Below are 16,382 nucleotides of genomic sequence, written 5' to 3'. Positions count from 1 at the left end.
ATGACTATACCAAAAAACTATAGAACTAATCAATGAATTCAGTAAAGTTGCAGGATACAAAATCAACATACAAAAAAATCAGTTTAATTTCTATACACAAACAACAAAATATCTGAAAAACAAATAAATAACACCACTCACAATAGTATTGAAAACAGTAAAATATTTAGGAATAATTAAACCAAGGATGTAAAAGATCTGTACAGTATAAACTGTAAGACTTTGATAAAAGAAATTGAAGACATAAATAAATGGAAAGACATCTCCTGTTCATGGATCAGAAGAATTAATATTATTAAAATGTCCATACTACCCAAACAAAGCCATGTACAGATTCAATGTAATCCCTAGGAAAACGCCAAATGGCATTTTTCACAGAAGTATAAAAAAAAAATCTTAAGTTCATATGAAACCACAAAAGATCTTGAAGAGCCAAAGCAATCCTGAAAAAAAAAAACAAAAAAAAACCCAAAGCAGAAGGCATCATACTTTCTGATTTCAAACTATACTATTGTACAAAGCTGTAGTTATCAAAACAGTATGGTACTATATAAAAAACAGACACATACACCAATAGAGCAGAATCAAGAGGCCAGAAATAAACCCTTGCATATATGACCAGGTAATATTTGATGAGGGAGCCAAGACAGTCTCTATAATAAATAGCATCCAGAAAACTGGATAATACCACTCATAAAAAATAACTCACAATGGATTTAAGACATTAATGTAAGATCTGAAACCATTAAACTCCTAGAAGAAAACAGGGAAAAGCTTCTTGATATTGGTCTTAGCAAACATTTTTTGGGTAAGACACAAAAAACACAAGTAATTAAAACAAAAATAAACAAGCAGGACTATATCAAACTAAAAAGCTTCTGCACAGCGAAAGAAACAATCAACAAAATGAAAAGGCAGACTACAAAATGGCAGAAAAATCTACAAGTCATATAACTGATAAGGGGTTAATATCCAAATTTTTAAGGAATTCATACAACTCAAAGGTAAAAAAAACAAACAATCCAATTAAGAAATGAACAGAGGAGCTGAATAAACATATTTCCAAAGATGATACACAAACGACCATCAAGTACATGAAAAGATGCTCAACATCACTAGTCATCTGGGCATGCAAACCAAAACTGCAATGAGTTACCATCTCACATCTGTTAAATTGGCTATCATCAAAAAGACAAGAGATGAGTGTTGGCAAGGACGGGGAGGAAAGGGAAGGGAACCCTTGTGCATTGCTGGTGCGAATGTCAACTGGTTCAGCCATGACAGAAAACAGTACAGAGGTTCTTCAAAAGATTAAAAACAGAAATACCATATGATCCAGCAAATCCACTCCTGGATATATAGTCTAAGGAAATGAAATCAGGATCTCAAAGAGATATATGTACTCCACATTCATTGTAGTATTATTCACAATAGTCAAGACATGGAAATGACCTAAGTGTCTGTCTATGGATACAGAAGATGTGGTATATATTATGTACAAGGGAGTATTATTCAGACACAAGAAAGAAAGAAATCCTGCCACTTGCAACAACATAGACAGACCCTCAGGATATGATGCTAAGTGAAATAAGTCAGACAAAAGAAAGGCAAATACTGTATGATATTACTTATATGTGGAATCTTAAAAATTCAAACTCTAGAAACAGAAAGTAGATTGGTGGTTGCCCAAGGGCTCACGGGCAGGGGAAATGGGGAGAAGTTGGTCCAGAGTACAAACTTCCAGTTATAAGATGAATAGGTTCTAGGGATCTGATATAGAGAGTGGTGATTATAGTTAACAATACTGTATTATTTACTTGAAAGTTTCTAAGAGAGACCTTAAATGTTCTCACCACAAAAAAGAAATGGCAATTATATGAAGTGAAAGAGGTGTTAACTAATGCTACTTTGGTAATCTCTTGTGATATATTAATATATCAAATCAATATCCTGTACACCTTAAACTTACACAATAATATATGTCAATTACCACTATATCTCAACAAAGCTGAGGGGAGGGATATTTAGTGATTTCCCCTTTTCTACTTCTTTGCTCTAATTTCAAACTCCCCAATGGTAAGTACTATGACATCCATCAGTCTCCTCCTCATACACCATTTCCTTCTGAAAGTCTTGTCTAGTTTCCTATTTGTAAATAAGTTCTACTCTTAAACTTGCAGGACTATTTATACTTACAGCAGTTAACCCTTCTCAGTCTCTATAGCAGTTCCCTTCACATATTAATCTCACATTCAAAGAGTTTCATATTAGCTGCCTGAGGGTTTATCTTAAGTCTGATTAGCTTCTTTTTCTTACTCTCTTAATTTGGAAGAAAAATAACACTTTTTCTGAGTATAAGGATATATGTCTTAGCTGGTGTGGGTCAGTGGATTGAGCACTGGCCTGCAAACCAAAGGGTCGCCAATTCGATTCCCAGTGTAGGGCACATGCCTAGGTTACAGGCAAGGTCCCCGGTAGGGGGCACGCAAGATGCAACCACACATTGATGTTTCTCTCCCTCTCTTTCTCCCTCCCTTCCTTTCTCTAAAAAGAAATAAAATCTTAAAAAAAAATATGTTTGTGTATATATGTGTATGTGTGTGTCTGTGTGTGTGTATGAAATGGGAGACCATATTCGAAGATATATCTGATAAGGGGTTAATATCCAAAATTTATAAAGTACTTACAAAACTCAACACCAAAAAAGCAAACAACTCAATTAAAAAATGGGCAAAGGACCTGAACAGACACTTCTCCAAAGAGGACATACAGATGGCCAATAGACATATGAAAAGATACTCAACATCACTAATCATGAGAGAAATGCAAATAAAAACCCCGATGAGATACCACTTCATACCTGTCAGAATGCCTATCGTCAATAAATAAAAAAACAGTAAGTGCTGGCAAGGATGTGGAGAAAGGGGAAACCCTTTTGCACTGTTGGTGGGAATGCAGACTGGTGCAGCCATTGGGGAAAGCAGTATGGCAATACCTCAAAATATTAAAATGGATCTGCCTTTTGACCCAGCAAATACTTCTGGGAATATATCCAAAGGAACCCAAAACACTAATTCGGAAGAACACAAGCAGCCCTATGTTCACTGCAGCATTATTTATGATTGCTAAGATATGGAAGCAGCCCAAGTGTCCAACAGATGAGAGGATAAAACAACTCTGGGACATTTACACAACAGAATTCTACTCAGCTGTAAAAAAGAAGAAAATTTCATCCTTTGCAACAGTATGGATGGACCTGGAGAACATTATGCTAAGTAAGCCAGTCAGAAAAAGACAAATACCATATTATTTCCCTCATATGTGGAATCTAATGAACAAACTGAACTAACAAGCAAAACAGAGACTCATAGATGGGAGGGCAGGATGACAGCTAGAGAGGGGAGGATAGGGGGTAGGTGATTAAACAAAAAAGAAAAAGGACTCATGGACATGGAGAACAGGGTGATGACTGCTGGGGGGAGGGGTGTATAAGGGGAATAAATGCTAATGGAAAAATACAATAAAGATTATATATTAAAAAAAGGAGTATACCCGAGGTCTGTCCGGAAAAAGTCCAGCCATTGCTAATGTAACGAGAATGGTTTGTGCGACATTGATGTAACCTGGCAGCCAAGGAGAGTGGACTGCAGTGAGCATGGCTGAACAATGATGACTTCACTGTACTAGTCTGCGGGAACAGTAGATGCCACTGAATGAGCATGTGTACTGTGTGGCCATCACATTCAAAATGACTGAGTAGAGCAATGAATCTACATCAAAATTTTGTGTTAAACTTGAACATTTCTCTGCAGGTACTATTCAGATTATTCAGAAGGCTGCGGCCATGGGCAACTGGTGATTGGCAGCTTCATCACAACAATGCACCCACGCATGCATCATGTCTCGTGAACAGTTTTTTTTTGAGAAAACATCAAATTGCGCAGGTGACTCAGCCTCCCTACAGCCCAGATTTAGCATCCTGCAACTTCTGCTTTCCCCAAAATTAAAATCACCTTTGAAAGGGAAGTGATTTCAGACAGTTGATGAGATTCAGGAAAATACAAGGGGGCAGCTGATGGAGACTGGGAATACTGTGTGAGGTCCCAAGGTGCCTAATTTCAAGGGGACTGAGGTGTCTTTGTCCCATGTACAATGTTGCTTGTATCTTGTATCTTCAATATCTCTATTTTTCATAGTACATGGCTGGATACCTTCTGGACAGCCCACATATGCTCAGAAAAATCAGAAAATACAGAAAAGTATAAAGCAAAATATCTGCTATAATCCCACCCTCCTGCAATAATCCATGTAAGAAATAACACATAAGACTATGTTCATTTTAGTCACTGGTTTATCTCCCACAGTGCTTCAAAGCCAAGAAGCTTCATTGTATGTTTTGCTTTAGAAATTCAACCCTAATGAATCTACTCATTGATAAGACACTATTTCATTTTGGGAAATGATAAAAATGTTGCTCAGTATTTTATAATATTCCTTCATATGCTGATACAGTCCTATCTTATTAATTTTCATTACTTTTTATATTTTCCATAATCCTTAGAAAACTGTAAGAAAAACTCCAGGTCTTAAATTTCAATAATGAAAAAAGCAAGTTCCCAGCTTTAATTCAACTCCAACTAACCATTAAAAAAAGCAACTGAAATGTGCTTCAGTATATTCTCATATTACACACCTTGCTGAACTACTCTAAGGGACTGCAGGGATTCTATAAAGCTATTCTGTATCCTTAAAGCAATTTTATACATATCCACTATGAAAATTCTGTTATCGGTAGACAGCTATTCCTAAATGAGTACACTTAGTGATGATGCACAGTGGCAAAGCTTTAGGATAATTGAGACAGTCTTCTTTCACCTATTCATGTGATAAGCATACACCTTCTGCTAAGCATCATATTATAAATTATGTGGTGTAAAGAAGAAAATACAATTCCTACCTTTAAGGAGCAAAGAAAATTAATACTATTTATTACTAACATAATCCAGGAAGCAGGTAAGCTACTTTACATACATTATGTGACTGAATATTAAAAAAAGATACTATTCACAGTGGGGCAAAAATAGACTTAGAGTTCTGAGTTCATGAAACCATTCTTGTATTATTATTTATTATTGTAATATTTTCCATCTGAACTGTAAAACTACTTTTGCCCCACTCTGTATTCCCTTTTATAGATAGGAAAATATAGAAAGGTTTAGTAACTTGTCCATTATCACCCTAGCAAGTAGATGGCAAAAGGAGAACTCACTCTTATGCCTTTGGCTCTTCCTATTTGTCTTGCTTATTACATACAAAGGCACATAACTGTCTTCTGTAGGACCTTTCATCACCATTATCTGAATACCTGAGCTTCACTGCTACTCTCTGACCGGTGCCCTGCTAACACTGATAACCATGCATAAAGAGCAGAACTCAGCAGGCGGGCAGCGCCCTTCACAATTTCAGATAGACATACTATGCACTTACTGTGAAATAATTTATATACCATTTCTGAAAATACAAATGAACTAGTTAAGCTACAGAAACACCTTTCCAAGACAGCATGTCCCACTTTCCTCTGGCAGGAGGATCAAATGAGTTATAAGAGACAAAAAGAGAAGAAAGTCCTTAATTAATTTCATAGTCCTCCTTTTCCTTACTAGACTTTTCTTTCAAAAACATCGATAGAAACTAATAATTTTATGGGTTGTGTGCCTACATTTTCAATTTCGTAATAAGCAATCATCAATATACAAAAAAGAAGGCCAAACACCACCTCTCTGTACCATCCACCATGGGCACTTTGGGAAAGAGACACAGAATAACGGCAAAGTATGATCTGAGAGATACATGATTACTGATGTGTTTACAAATGTATTTAATCACATTAAATATTTTTTTAAGGTTATGGTTCTACCTTCTGGGTAATGTTTTTTTAGGGGACACAACTGTTTTATAGTGAAATTAATCATAATTAGGACAGACTTTATAGTTGCCTGTTGACTTACTAATTTTAGTAAGCAGAATTTCAATCAAGCTTAGATAAAATATACTAAATCCTAAATAGGCCAGGTTTGTCACCTACTATTTCCTATAAGCTGCTTACCACAGTTTAAAAATAGGGAAGAAGAAATTTTAAATTAAATGCCAAACAGTTGCAGACAGCACTTGTTTGGCTGATTAACTTGTAGACAAGCATTACAAATAAATCTGAGCATGAACTGCAGCAAATTAAATTCCACTGCTTTTAAGAACAAAGAATTCCTTGGCAAAGAGGATTAGTAACTTTACACCCAGGAATGCCAGTTTAATTTAATTGTTCCACAATCCAAGATGTATGCAAATATCATTTTGATATATAACAGTGAATTTAACAAAGTGAGGAAACAAATTCAATATACAACGAGGCTGCCTTTTTTGAACTCTAATTATACACAATAAAGAAGCTGGCCGAGTTTCCTCCTACCCCCAGCCCCATTATTGGGATTGAATTATATTAACATGAATCAGAACAAGTATAATTAAAGGTTAAAGTTTTAAAACATATTCTAATTAAGAGTCTAAATAGCTGTACAATTAGAATACTGTAGTTAAAATCACACCTCAATGATCTTTTTGGCCTCTTTATAATTTCCTGTTTGTAGGAAGGCAAAGAAGAGATCATAGAGCATCGTCATTTCACCTTGTTCTTGACTCACAAAGTCCATTGCTAGAGAGGAAAGAAGAAAATATATTAGAAGAAAAAAAATGTAGACAAACACAATCAGTTGAAGTTCTGGAAAAATACAAGAAAACTTTAAAACAAATTACTTAGAACATCTTAAAGATTATAGCTATGTCAACCAATTTCCTGTCACAGTCTTTACTTAACAGCACACATTTATGACATTAAGTAACTACGACTTAACTTCAAAGAGAACTGGTGACAATGACGTTTGTAAAAAGTCCTTATAAAGCTAGATCACCAAGAGGTGGAACAAAATTTAATAGGGGGCAACTTTACAAAATGAACAGTTATTAAACTCAAGGACGTTTATAATACTTAAAATCTACCTGATATTTTTCTTTTTAATTTAGAAGTGTAACAACATTTCTCTGGACGTGCTTTGCCTTCTTGTTCAATTTTCTCTTCACAGCAATGCATTAAGATTAAAGCAGCAACGGGAGCAAGGGGCGAGGGTGGCAGCGAACTCTCGGCAGGGAACTCTCGCGTACACCAAGACATTAAAAGGTGACTAACCTTTCTGAATTAGATCAGTCTCGCCTTTCTCTATTAGTTTACATAAGACATCATGAATCCTCGGTAATACTTTATACTTTTCATAACATTCAATGGTGGCTTCAAGAGCAGCAGGTAAGTCATCCCTTGAAAACAAATATATTGAAAAAAGAGTCTAATTTAGTTTAGAGAGATGTACAATGGCCAGTCAAAATGTACTAACTGAGCTTCAAGGCAGAAAACCAAGAAGCCAAAATGAAAAAAAAGTAAGAGAAACAATCCTTACATATAAATACACGTTCAGAGTACAGACATCAGTAGCAGTTCCCTGTTTCCCCTGCTTCATCTTTTATGATTCTGCCTGCTAAATGGCACTATAAAAAAAGTCAAAATAGATGACGGTACCATATTCTCCAACATCACTCTAAGAACTCATTATTTCTAAAAACAATGACTACTATAACATTTTAAAATTAAATATTAATATTAATTTTTTTCTAACTACTTATGTTTTTACAGTTCTCAATAATTCCAAATTTGGGAAACTTTATTAAATGTCCATCCACAGCTATCAAGGAATTTCAAGCACTTTTAACATTATCTTATTTTTCATACTGTCACCTCTCCAGATGAGGAGGAAATAACTTCAGAATTCATACATACAGAAATGCATTGTTGCTCTAACTAGGATATTCTTATGAATTCACTGAATTCTAGAAGAACTCTTAAAAGGCTTTTCATTAGAGGATAAGCTTTTAAAAATTATTTCCAAATATAAAGTCAAGGCTTCTCTTATGTGGTAATAAATTAAAAAAATATTTTCATTAAGTTTAAGTTTCTTAAGCAAGAATGGGGAAAATACATTCTTGTGAATCCTCAAAAACTACTTTTTCCTTTAAAAGGAAATGACAGTATGAGAAATATGTAAGACCTTGGAAAAACTGTAGAGATTATCTGATCCAATTCTAAATGCCACCATCCTCCACTTTTAAGTGTATAAGGAAATCAAAGCATCTAGAGATTGACTGAGCACTACTAGGAGAACAGGGCAAGAAAGATACCGCCATCAGGTCCCTGGACTTCCCACCTTCAAGGAGTATATCTAATTATAGATTGTGCTCCATTAAACGCACTATTGTTTGTTTAACTGATGCAATAGTCGATGCAATTTTGACTAAGAAATTAAAGATTTTTTTAAAAAGAAAGTATGAAATGTATTTTTAAAAGAAAAAGAGGCATGGTTAGAGACATGGACCACAGTACTAATGACAGTGACAACCTTAGTGGAGAAAACACATGTCTCTCTTGCATGCAACAGTTTTCAAAAGGAAGAAAGCCTTTTTAAATTTGCTATTGAAGCCCTAACATTTTGGTCCATTATACAAATGTTATGTTGCCATAGACTGAATTACTATTTTATCTAGATTAAGATTTTAAGCTGTACTAAAAAAGTAAAATACCATGAAGAAGCATTAATTTTACTGCAATAATACTGACACAGTGAAAACGAGTCTATCCTGATGGAACTCTACCTTATCCCCTTACTGAGCCCTGTTTACAGTGCATCTTCCAGCACCCCACAGAGTCATTTGAATTTTTGTCATTTGGGGTGAAGACTAAATTACAGGTTAATTTCAAAACCGCAAGTAGATGTTGCAGGCTAGATTACTGTCATACAAGAGAAATGCTACAGTAGCTACCACATATGATATAAAGCTTTATATAATCAGTATTTTCCCTTGCTTCAGACACAAGTTCAGTTATTACCTTTCTACAATTCCATTTAATGGAAAACTACTAAAATATTTTTAAGAGAAAAGCTAACACATACTGATTTTTTAAAAGTGGTATGATTTGCTTTTTCAGATCAATTCCCAAACTAGAATAGTAATGTCTCAATTGCATTTCTCCTACATTAGGTCAAAGCTATCAATATATGAATGAATAATTGTTCTGTCAATCAAAGAGACATGTTAATAGTCTTTGGTCTCCAAATATACGCTTCTAAAGATTATACACGCTCAGAACAACAACAGGAAAGACAAGAATAGCAAAATGGAAATAATTCATGTATTTGTTAGAAATGTAAGTACTGACGTTACTGCCCTCAGGTTGCCAACGAAAAGAATTAGAAATCTATAATGAAACATTTCAAACAAACTGTACTGATAGAAATGAACTAACAACTAGTCGATTCTTTTCAATCCCTGTTATCTACATTCTGACTTGTGGTTGGATTATGTCACTTTAAAAAGAGATAAAAGGGTTCATTTTTCATATAACTTTATGTCATTATTAATCAGTTCTGATTAATGGAAATAAAAAACATGAAAAAGTACGTAAAATTCATATTGCAATGAAAATAGTTGTATACTCATGAGATTCTGAATTTCAATCCTGATAAGTACTACATGTAGTCAGCTGCAGCAATGTGATACATTTCTAGATGTGGTGATGAAAAGCATATTATCACAATGGCTGAGCTGAGGGACCTTTAGGTTCCCTCTCAGTTGTAATACTCTAATGTGAGGGTCTATGAATTTGGGCCTATTCGGTTCATCAACTCAAATGTTTCATTTCACACTAGCAAAGAAAATCATCTCATGAAAATACCATTTTTATTAGGCAAGATGAAGGCATTAAGAGCAGCAAAATATCTAAAGGAAAATGTGGAAACTACTTTATACCCCAAATGTGGACACAGTACTACAAATCAGTGTACTTCTAGCTTCTGTGACCCAGAATGATTGTCATTTCCTTTGTATACTTTAAAATACTAGAACTGATTTAAAACCCTACCCTAAAATAACAACAATCCTTTTAAGAAATCTTGTAGATAACACTAATTCTGGGTTAAAAACTTTGAGTCCATGCTTATTTCAGTATATACGGGATGGGCAAAAGTAGGTTTATAGCTGTGAGTATGCAAAACTGTTTATTCTTGTATTACTCTTTATTATTTTATTATTTGTTTTGAACTGTAAATCTACTTTTGCCCACCTCTGTATGCATAATTCCTAAAGTTTTATATACAAATGTGTCAAAAAATCATAAGTCTGTGCCTGGGAAAAATTTAGCCACTGCTTTCACAAATTTCAAGTAATACTAAAAGAAAATCAACTCTACAACATACTATTATCTCTAAAAAAAAAACCCACTGTGATGGCTCAGTGACTAGACTACCCCCCAAAATACAGTGAAATATGTAACTTCCGTGAATAAAACTATATGCTAATAAAGTAGGCATTCACTTAAAAATATTTTGATTGATGCAAATTATCTTCACATAAGCTTTATTAAAATTCTGTATATCTATGAAATAAAGGCAGAACAGAGGAAAGATTCCATGATTCTAAATTTTAAGAACACATATATATTAGTCTGAATCCAATAAGTAATTCAAACACTTAAAAGAGAGTTTTATTTATTAACATGAATGGGCTCACTTGGCTCATATTAAAATTCATTTTAGAAATCTTTAATTCACTTTTCTAAGGGAATATGACCATATATAAAACTACTACAAACTTAATTTTTCATTATTACATGGAGGAATATCCAAAAAGGCAAACCTTTGTATGTTACCTCTTGTTTTAGTCCTTATTATAAAATTAAAATATGCTATAATGTTCATGACAGAAAAATAAGTGCTGGACATACATTCACTTACAGATCATAAAAATATCCACTTAAAGGTACCAGGAAACAAAGCACTCCTGACCGAAATTCCTCACTATATGTAACTGTAAAAATCCCAAATGTGTTTCATATGATCTTGAATTGTTAGCCAAGAACAACCACAATTATCTATTCAGCTTTTAGTAGCTTTAGACCTAGTCTCCTTGACTATAATAAATAACTTTCCAATCCAGAGAGTATACTTAATTTTAACAACTAAAATATGACAAATATTGATTTTTAATTGGAATAAAGTGCTTCAACATTATGCATAAAGTATTAGAGAAGTGGCAATTTACTTAAAGGGCTTACTGACTAAAAAGCTCTCAAAATCTGAAATCACTAGAGAAAATAAGAGCTTTGGGGGGAGAAAAAAGTTTTTTAAAAGGGGAAAAAAACACCCCAACATTCTAAAAACAAACTATTCTATAAATTTTAAGCAGATGTTCTGTTTGGAGAGAAATCAATTCAGGAGAAACCATCATCCTCACAAAAATTATTCTGTTAAAAGAACCAGCCCGTGAAAGAGCTACATGTTGTTTTTTTTTTTTTTTTTTTTCTGTTCATCATTTATAAATGAGGAATCTTCAAGGAGACTGGTGTTGCAATTACAACTAATCCTCCCCAAAAAATTAACTGTGTTGAAGGCTTTGTAATTTCCCTAGGTACAATTTAGCTGTCACTTACTTTAAAATTTACTCAAACATGCGTTCGGAACAGCACTAACTAACTTCACATGTCAAGTGCTTTCCAGCCAATTGAGTCTAAACTGGAAGTCGGTGTTAAACAACTGAATGATTAGACAAGATAGCTCATTTCCCTGCTCTTTTGTTCAGAATAAAATGCCACATTTACATTATCAGGCTCAACAGGATTTTCTGACAGAGGGAGAAAAAACCCTACTGAACACTGTCCGCACTAAGCACATGAAGCCTGTCATTTACCAATCATCCTTCAAAAAGCAATAGCCATGAATGTAACTTAATTACGACCCAATGATCCTTGACGAAAAATCATCTTATCACTGTCCTGTCCCCCTAGGGCAAATGACACACTTTTGTCCTTTGGCACTGATGATGCTAAATTCTTAATTGCAATAATGGAGTAAAAGAGGCAAACCTCCTTAATTTCCTTTCAGCACATAAAGAGTTTTAGTCTAGAAGGCACGCATTCCCATAAATAATAAAAGTATCCAGTACAAATAAAGATGCTAAAATTGAAGGGGCGTGTATATGACAGAATAACCAGCATTTAATAAAGTATATTTTCCATTTATGTAACATATTAAAGTGTTACAGTGAGTTTTAAAACCTACATTGTTATCTAACAGAAATTATGACCTTTAGGAAGAACTCAAGATTATATTATTTAGTAAGGGTTCTGAAAGGTTTATATATAAAGTCCATGATTCACTTACATGAAATGTATATGGGCATATACAGATTATAGCACAAATCAGCACAGAAAAACCCTTTTTGGAAAGCAAAAATTAAAGCTTCCTTGATCAACTGTACTAAATAATCCAGTTAAACAACCTGAGATATTTTTCATATGCAATGAAACCAAAACAGACAAGCTATAAAACAAGTGAATCTGAAATTGCATCATACAAATTCTTATGCCTTTAAACCTAATGACCCAGATTTTATTAATTTTATTTCCTTTAAACATTGCATAAAGACTAATCAAAAGCTCTTCTAACCTATTTTAAAGAATTTCTTCCTTCTCTAATATGGAGGATTCAGGTCATTTCCCAGAATCAGGAATGATTTTAATTAAAAACAAAATTTAAATAGCCACAAAAGAAAATGTTTAAAATAACATTTGGACTACATGTAGACACATGGTTTACAAAACAATCCTAATGTGAATGGAACTCATGGAAATTTTGTTCAACTCTTATTTTTCTGTTCAATGCAAGTATTATCATTTTGATATTACAGAAGCAGATTAGTTTACAAACTTGTTTTTAACTGGGTAAACCAGTTGTTATTTTGGCAAATGGATAAAAACAAAATGCATTATTTTCCATATCCAAAAACTTTTTATATATTATTCAAATAATAAACTAACAGTGTTAATTTCTTCTGTGTTCTTTCTGATGCTGGAAAAGTCAGCTCAAAACTAAAATCTACTGTATCTTATATCATCTTTCTAAGGAACTCAATTTCATGAATTTGTTCCAGAATTACAATGTGTAAGTAATAGTCTCTTAAGAGTCTTTGCTATGACATTCCAAAAACATGCTTGCCTTTGAATGAAAAAAATGAAGATTTTGTATGGTGTTCTGGAATGCTTTTCGTAATTTTATCTCAAATTTGAATAATTAAGACTCATTCCCCAGTTGAGTTCATACCTGCTGAGGTCAATCACATTACATTATTGAAGATTAAACTTTTAATCAAATCAAATACATGTGGACGTTTTGGCAGACTAGTTTAGTTTAATCCTAGTACTGCACCTGTCAAAATTCTGAATTAATTAACTATCTTCTATCAGTTGGGGAAAACACAATTGGAAAGAAGTTTAAAGTCAATTTCTTTCCTTCAACTTATCCCCAACTAAGAGTGCTACTACTGTTTTCTGCAATTTATAAATGTGAAATTTCCTGTGCCTCCTTTTCATTATTCTCATGACTCTAAAACAGTCCACAAAACTTTTTATCATGACAGATAAATGTGAAAGATCTTATGGAGACATGCCTCTCCAAAGCAAAGACAGGAAAAAAACATACCCCAAACCCTAGGCAAATAAAAATGAAAGGTAATAGTAATTTCTCTCTGTATATGAAAGGAGTACAAAGTCATAAAAGAAAAGATGCTAATTTAGATTTCTCTGGTCCAATTAACAGGGACAGCTAGGTTTTACTGAGACGTACAAACCTCAGACTATACTACAGAATCAAAAGCACAGAGCAAGCTCCAGGTTAGGTTTGAAGCCCATGGTATTCCCATGCTCCCTTGGGTAAGCTCTCCTGGTTCATGAGCCCCATCTGCAGACCTGTTCTGGAAGACTTTTGTGTCTCCTGTCTTCAAAGTACTTCTATTTGTAAGATACTTTTCCACCATGGCCTCATTTTCATTGTTAATTATTTTATTTTTGCCCAGTAGTGAAGGAGGGCCTAATTCTTCTGGGCACTGGGCCCATTCTTTCAAATCCCTGTGCAGCGCTCCACATGCAATTTGCAGAGATGGGTCTTTTTTAAACAATCAAAAAAGTCTAGTAGAAAGCACATTAATTATAGGATTTCTATATAAAGTTGGCTGTGAACATGAGAACTCAGTAACACAATAACTGTTTGAATCACTATTTCTTTAAAAGGATGTAATGCTGAGATTGTGAAGGTTAAGATTTGGCCAATCATCTAACTCGATAAACTGTTTTTTGATTGGATGGCAAAGGAATTATTTCACAAAACATGTATGTGCATGTATTTGTGTATACACATGTATTTATATATGCATTTCTGAACAAAAAGCAAGTTAAAAGATTTTTTTAATTCTACATTTTAAATTCAATACTAAACCTTTCATTATATTTAATTAATTATACCCCCTAATAAATAAAGAAAAACCAGAAATTTGGGGAAAATATAAGAACTAAGACATAGCTTTTATTTTCCTCCTGGCATTGACAGGACAAGATCCATATTAAAATCAGAAAGTCCCAGTCAGGGAACAAGCAGATTATAAACTGCATTAAGCATGGAAAAGATGACAAAGAGTTAAGATCTAGGAAATTAAAAAACAAACAAACACAAAAGGAAAAGAAGACAATAAAGGGTACTTAATCATCTTACTAAAATGTTTCACTCATTATGAGAGTAGGTTGATTTCATGATTTGCATTGCAAATAATACATTAAATTGGACACCAACATGAGCATTTCAAATAGAACAATTTTAAACTGAGTAAATCTTGCCCTATAAATAGAATTTATCTTCTCACAAGGCACAGAGATATCGTCTATAATATTCATCAAAGCTAAAAAACTGTACTGGTATCAATACATGCAATTAAAATAAAATACCATATGGAGAAAAGGAACACTGAAGAGATGCTGCCACTGCTACCTGATTAACAGTCATGATGCATAATCAAAAGCCCCAGGGAATCCTTCTTTCTTATACTTTTTAATAATTAACACTTACCAGGCTAAAAACTAGAAAAAGATAAATTTGATTTCATGTAATATCACCACATGCCCCACAAAAATTCACCAGAGATCATCCCATCAAGACATAATCCATAGGACCACAGAGCTGCTGGTGATTTTATAGGTCACTTAGTCCATGTAAGTCCTCTTGTTCTTGGCATATAACCTTCAAGGCCTCCACAATACCAGAGAATATTTACAAAGTATAATCCCCAAACGATTACGCTCATTCTTTTACTGCCAACATTTAAAATTCGAAATTCAATGAACTTACTTTTCCAGATACAGAGTAACCAATGGGGAACTTATGGTGGTGGATGGTTTTGTTAAGCCTAGAGTCATGATGGCTTCATGTAACTGTTTTACTGTTTCAGTTTCACCTCTTAAAGCTGCTCCATTTAGGATGTGAAAAAAGGACAAGACTGTTGTGTCTTTGATAAGAACATCCTTCTCTTTCATTTCCTTTAGAATGTTAATAGCATCTACAATGAAAGAACACAAAAGACCCTTAGGTAATTTCATGTAGGGAAAACAAACTGCTATTAAAACAGCATTTCAAGCCCAGCAGGAATGTAAATTCTAGTGTATAATGCCGATTTCAAGTTAATTACTACTTGCATTTCTAAACGAGACTACAATTATAAATCCACAATAGCATGGTTTTATCATTTCCCTGCAACTTTGACTACAAATTACAGATAGAGACTGTGTGCCCACTCTGCACCACATAACCCTGTACGGTCTGCCCTATAGCTGTAAGATCCTCCTAAATGGATGCTTTTATCGTTCAGAGCTAACATCTGCTAAATCACACCATTGTTTCTTCAGCAGATGGCTTGTCAGGAAGCCAGATAATAAAGATGTGTTTACACTGTATATACAGCCAGACTAATGGTCTGATACCGATAGGGCCTGTTTGCTATGTCGATACTAATTAGCCAAGCAGAGCCAATGAAAGCTTTCCAAAAGACTGCATGTTAATACATTAGATTCATTAAGCTTCATTAGGAAGGCAGAAACAAACATTTTAGGATATGGAATAAGTGCATTTTTATAATGTTGTTCTTAATTATTGCACAGGCAAAATGTTTTGACCGTTTTACAAAATGTGATTTTAAAAAAGCAGGCTAATCCTTATAAAGAGTTTTCTGTGTTAAAAAGGCTTCCTAGGGGGAAAAAAAATCAATTTTCAAATCAAATATTCTGTCCATACAGTTTTCAATATAAAAAATGTATTTGAATCTTCTCTGGAAATAAACGGAAAAGAGGAAGATGATATAGGAAGTTTCAAAATAAAACCCAATGAGAAAGTTAAGAAACAAATAGAGTA

General features: G+C 33.9%; 1 protein-coding gene across 1 annotated transcript in view; it reads right to left on the bottom strand.

The window, feature by feature from the left end:
- Positions 1-16,382, bottom strand: part of LRPPRC (leucine rich pentatricopeptide repeat containing) — a 101,860-nt gene that overhangs the window by 40,070 nt on the left and 45,408 nt on the right. Inside the window, exons 23-25 of the mRNA XM_054567173.1 lie at positions 15,327-15,534; positions 7,241-7,365; positions 6,603-6,709 (exon numbers count right to left, since the gene is read on the bottom strand). Of these exons, the coding sequence (XP_054423148.1) occupies positions 6,603-6,709; positions 7,241-7,365; positions 15,327-15,534 (440 nt within the window). The remainder of the gene's footprint in view (positions 1-6,602; positions 6,710-7,240; positions 7,366-15,326; positions 15,535-16,382) is intronic.

Source organism: Pteronotus mesoamericanus, unplaced genomic scaffold (assembly GCF_021234165.1).
Source record: "Pteronotus mesoamericanus isolate MK-2021 breed Mesoamerican mustached bat unplaced genomic scaffold, CSHL_Meso_final contig_101, whole genome shotgun sequence".
NCBI lineage: Eukaryota > Metazoa > Chordata > Mammalia > Chiroptera > Mormoopidae > Pteronotus > Pteronotus mesoamericanus.
This window is presented reverse-complemented; position numbering and strand designations above follow the sequence as displayed.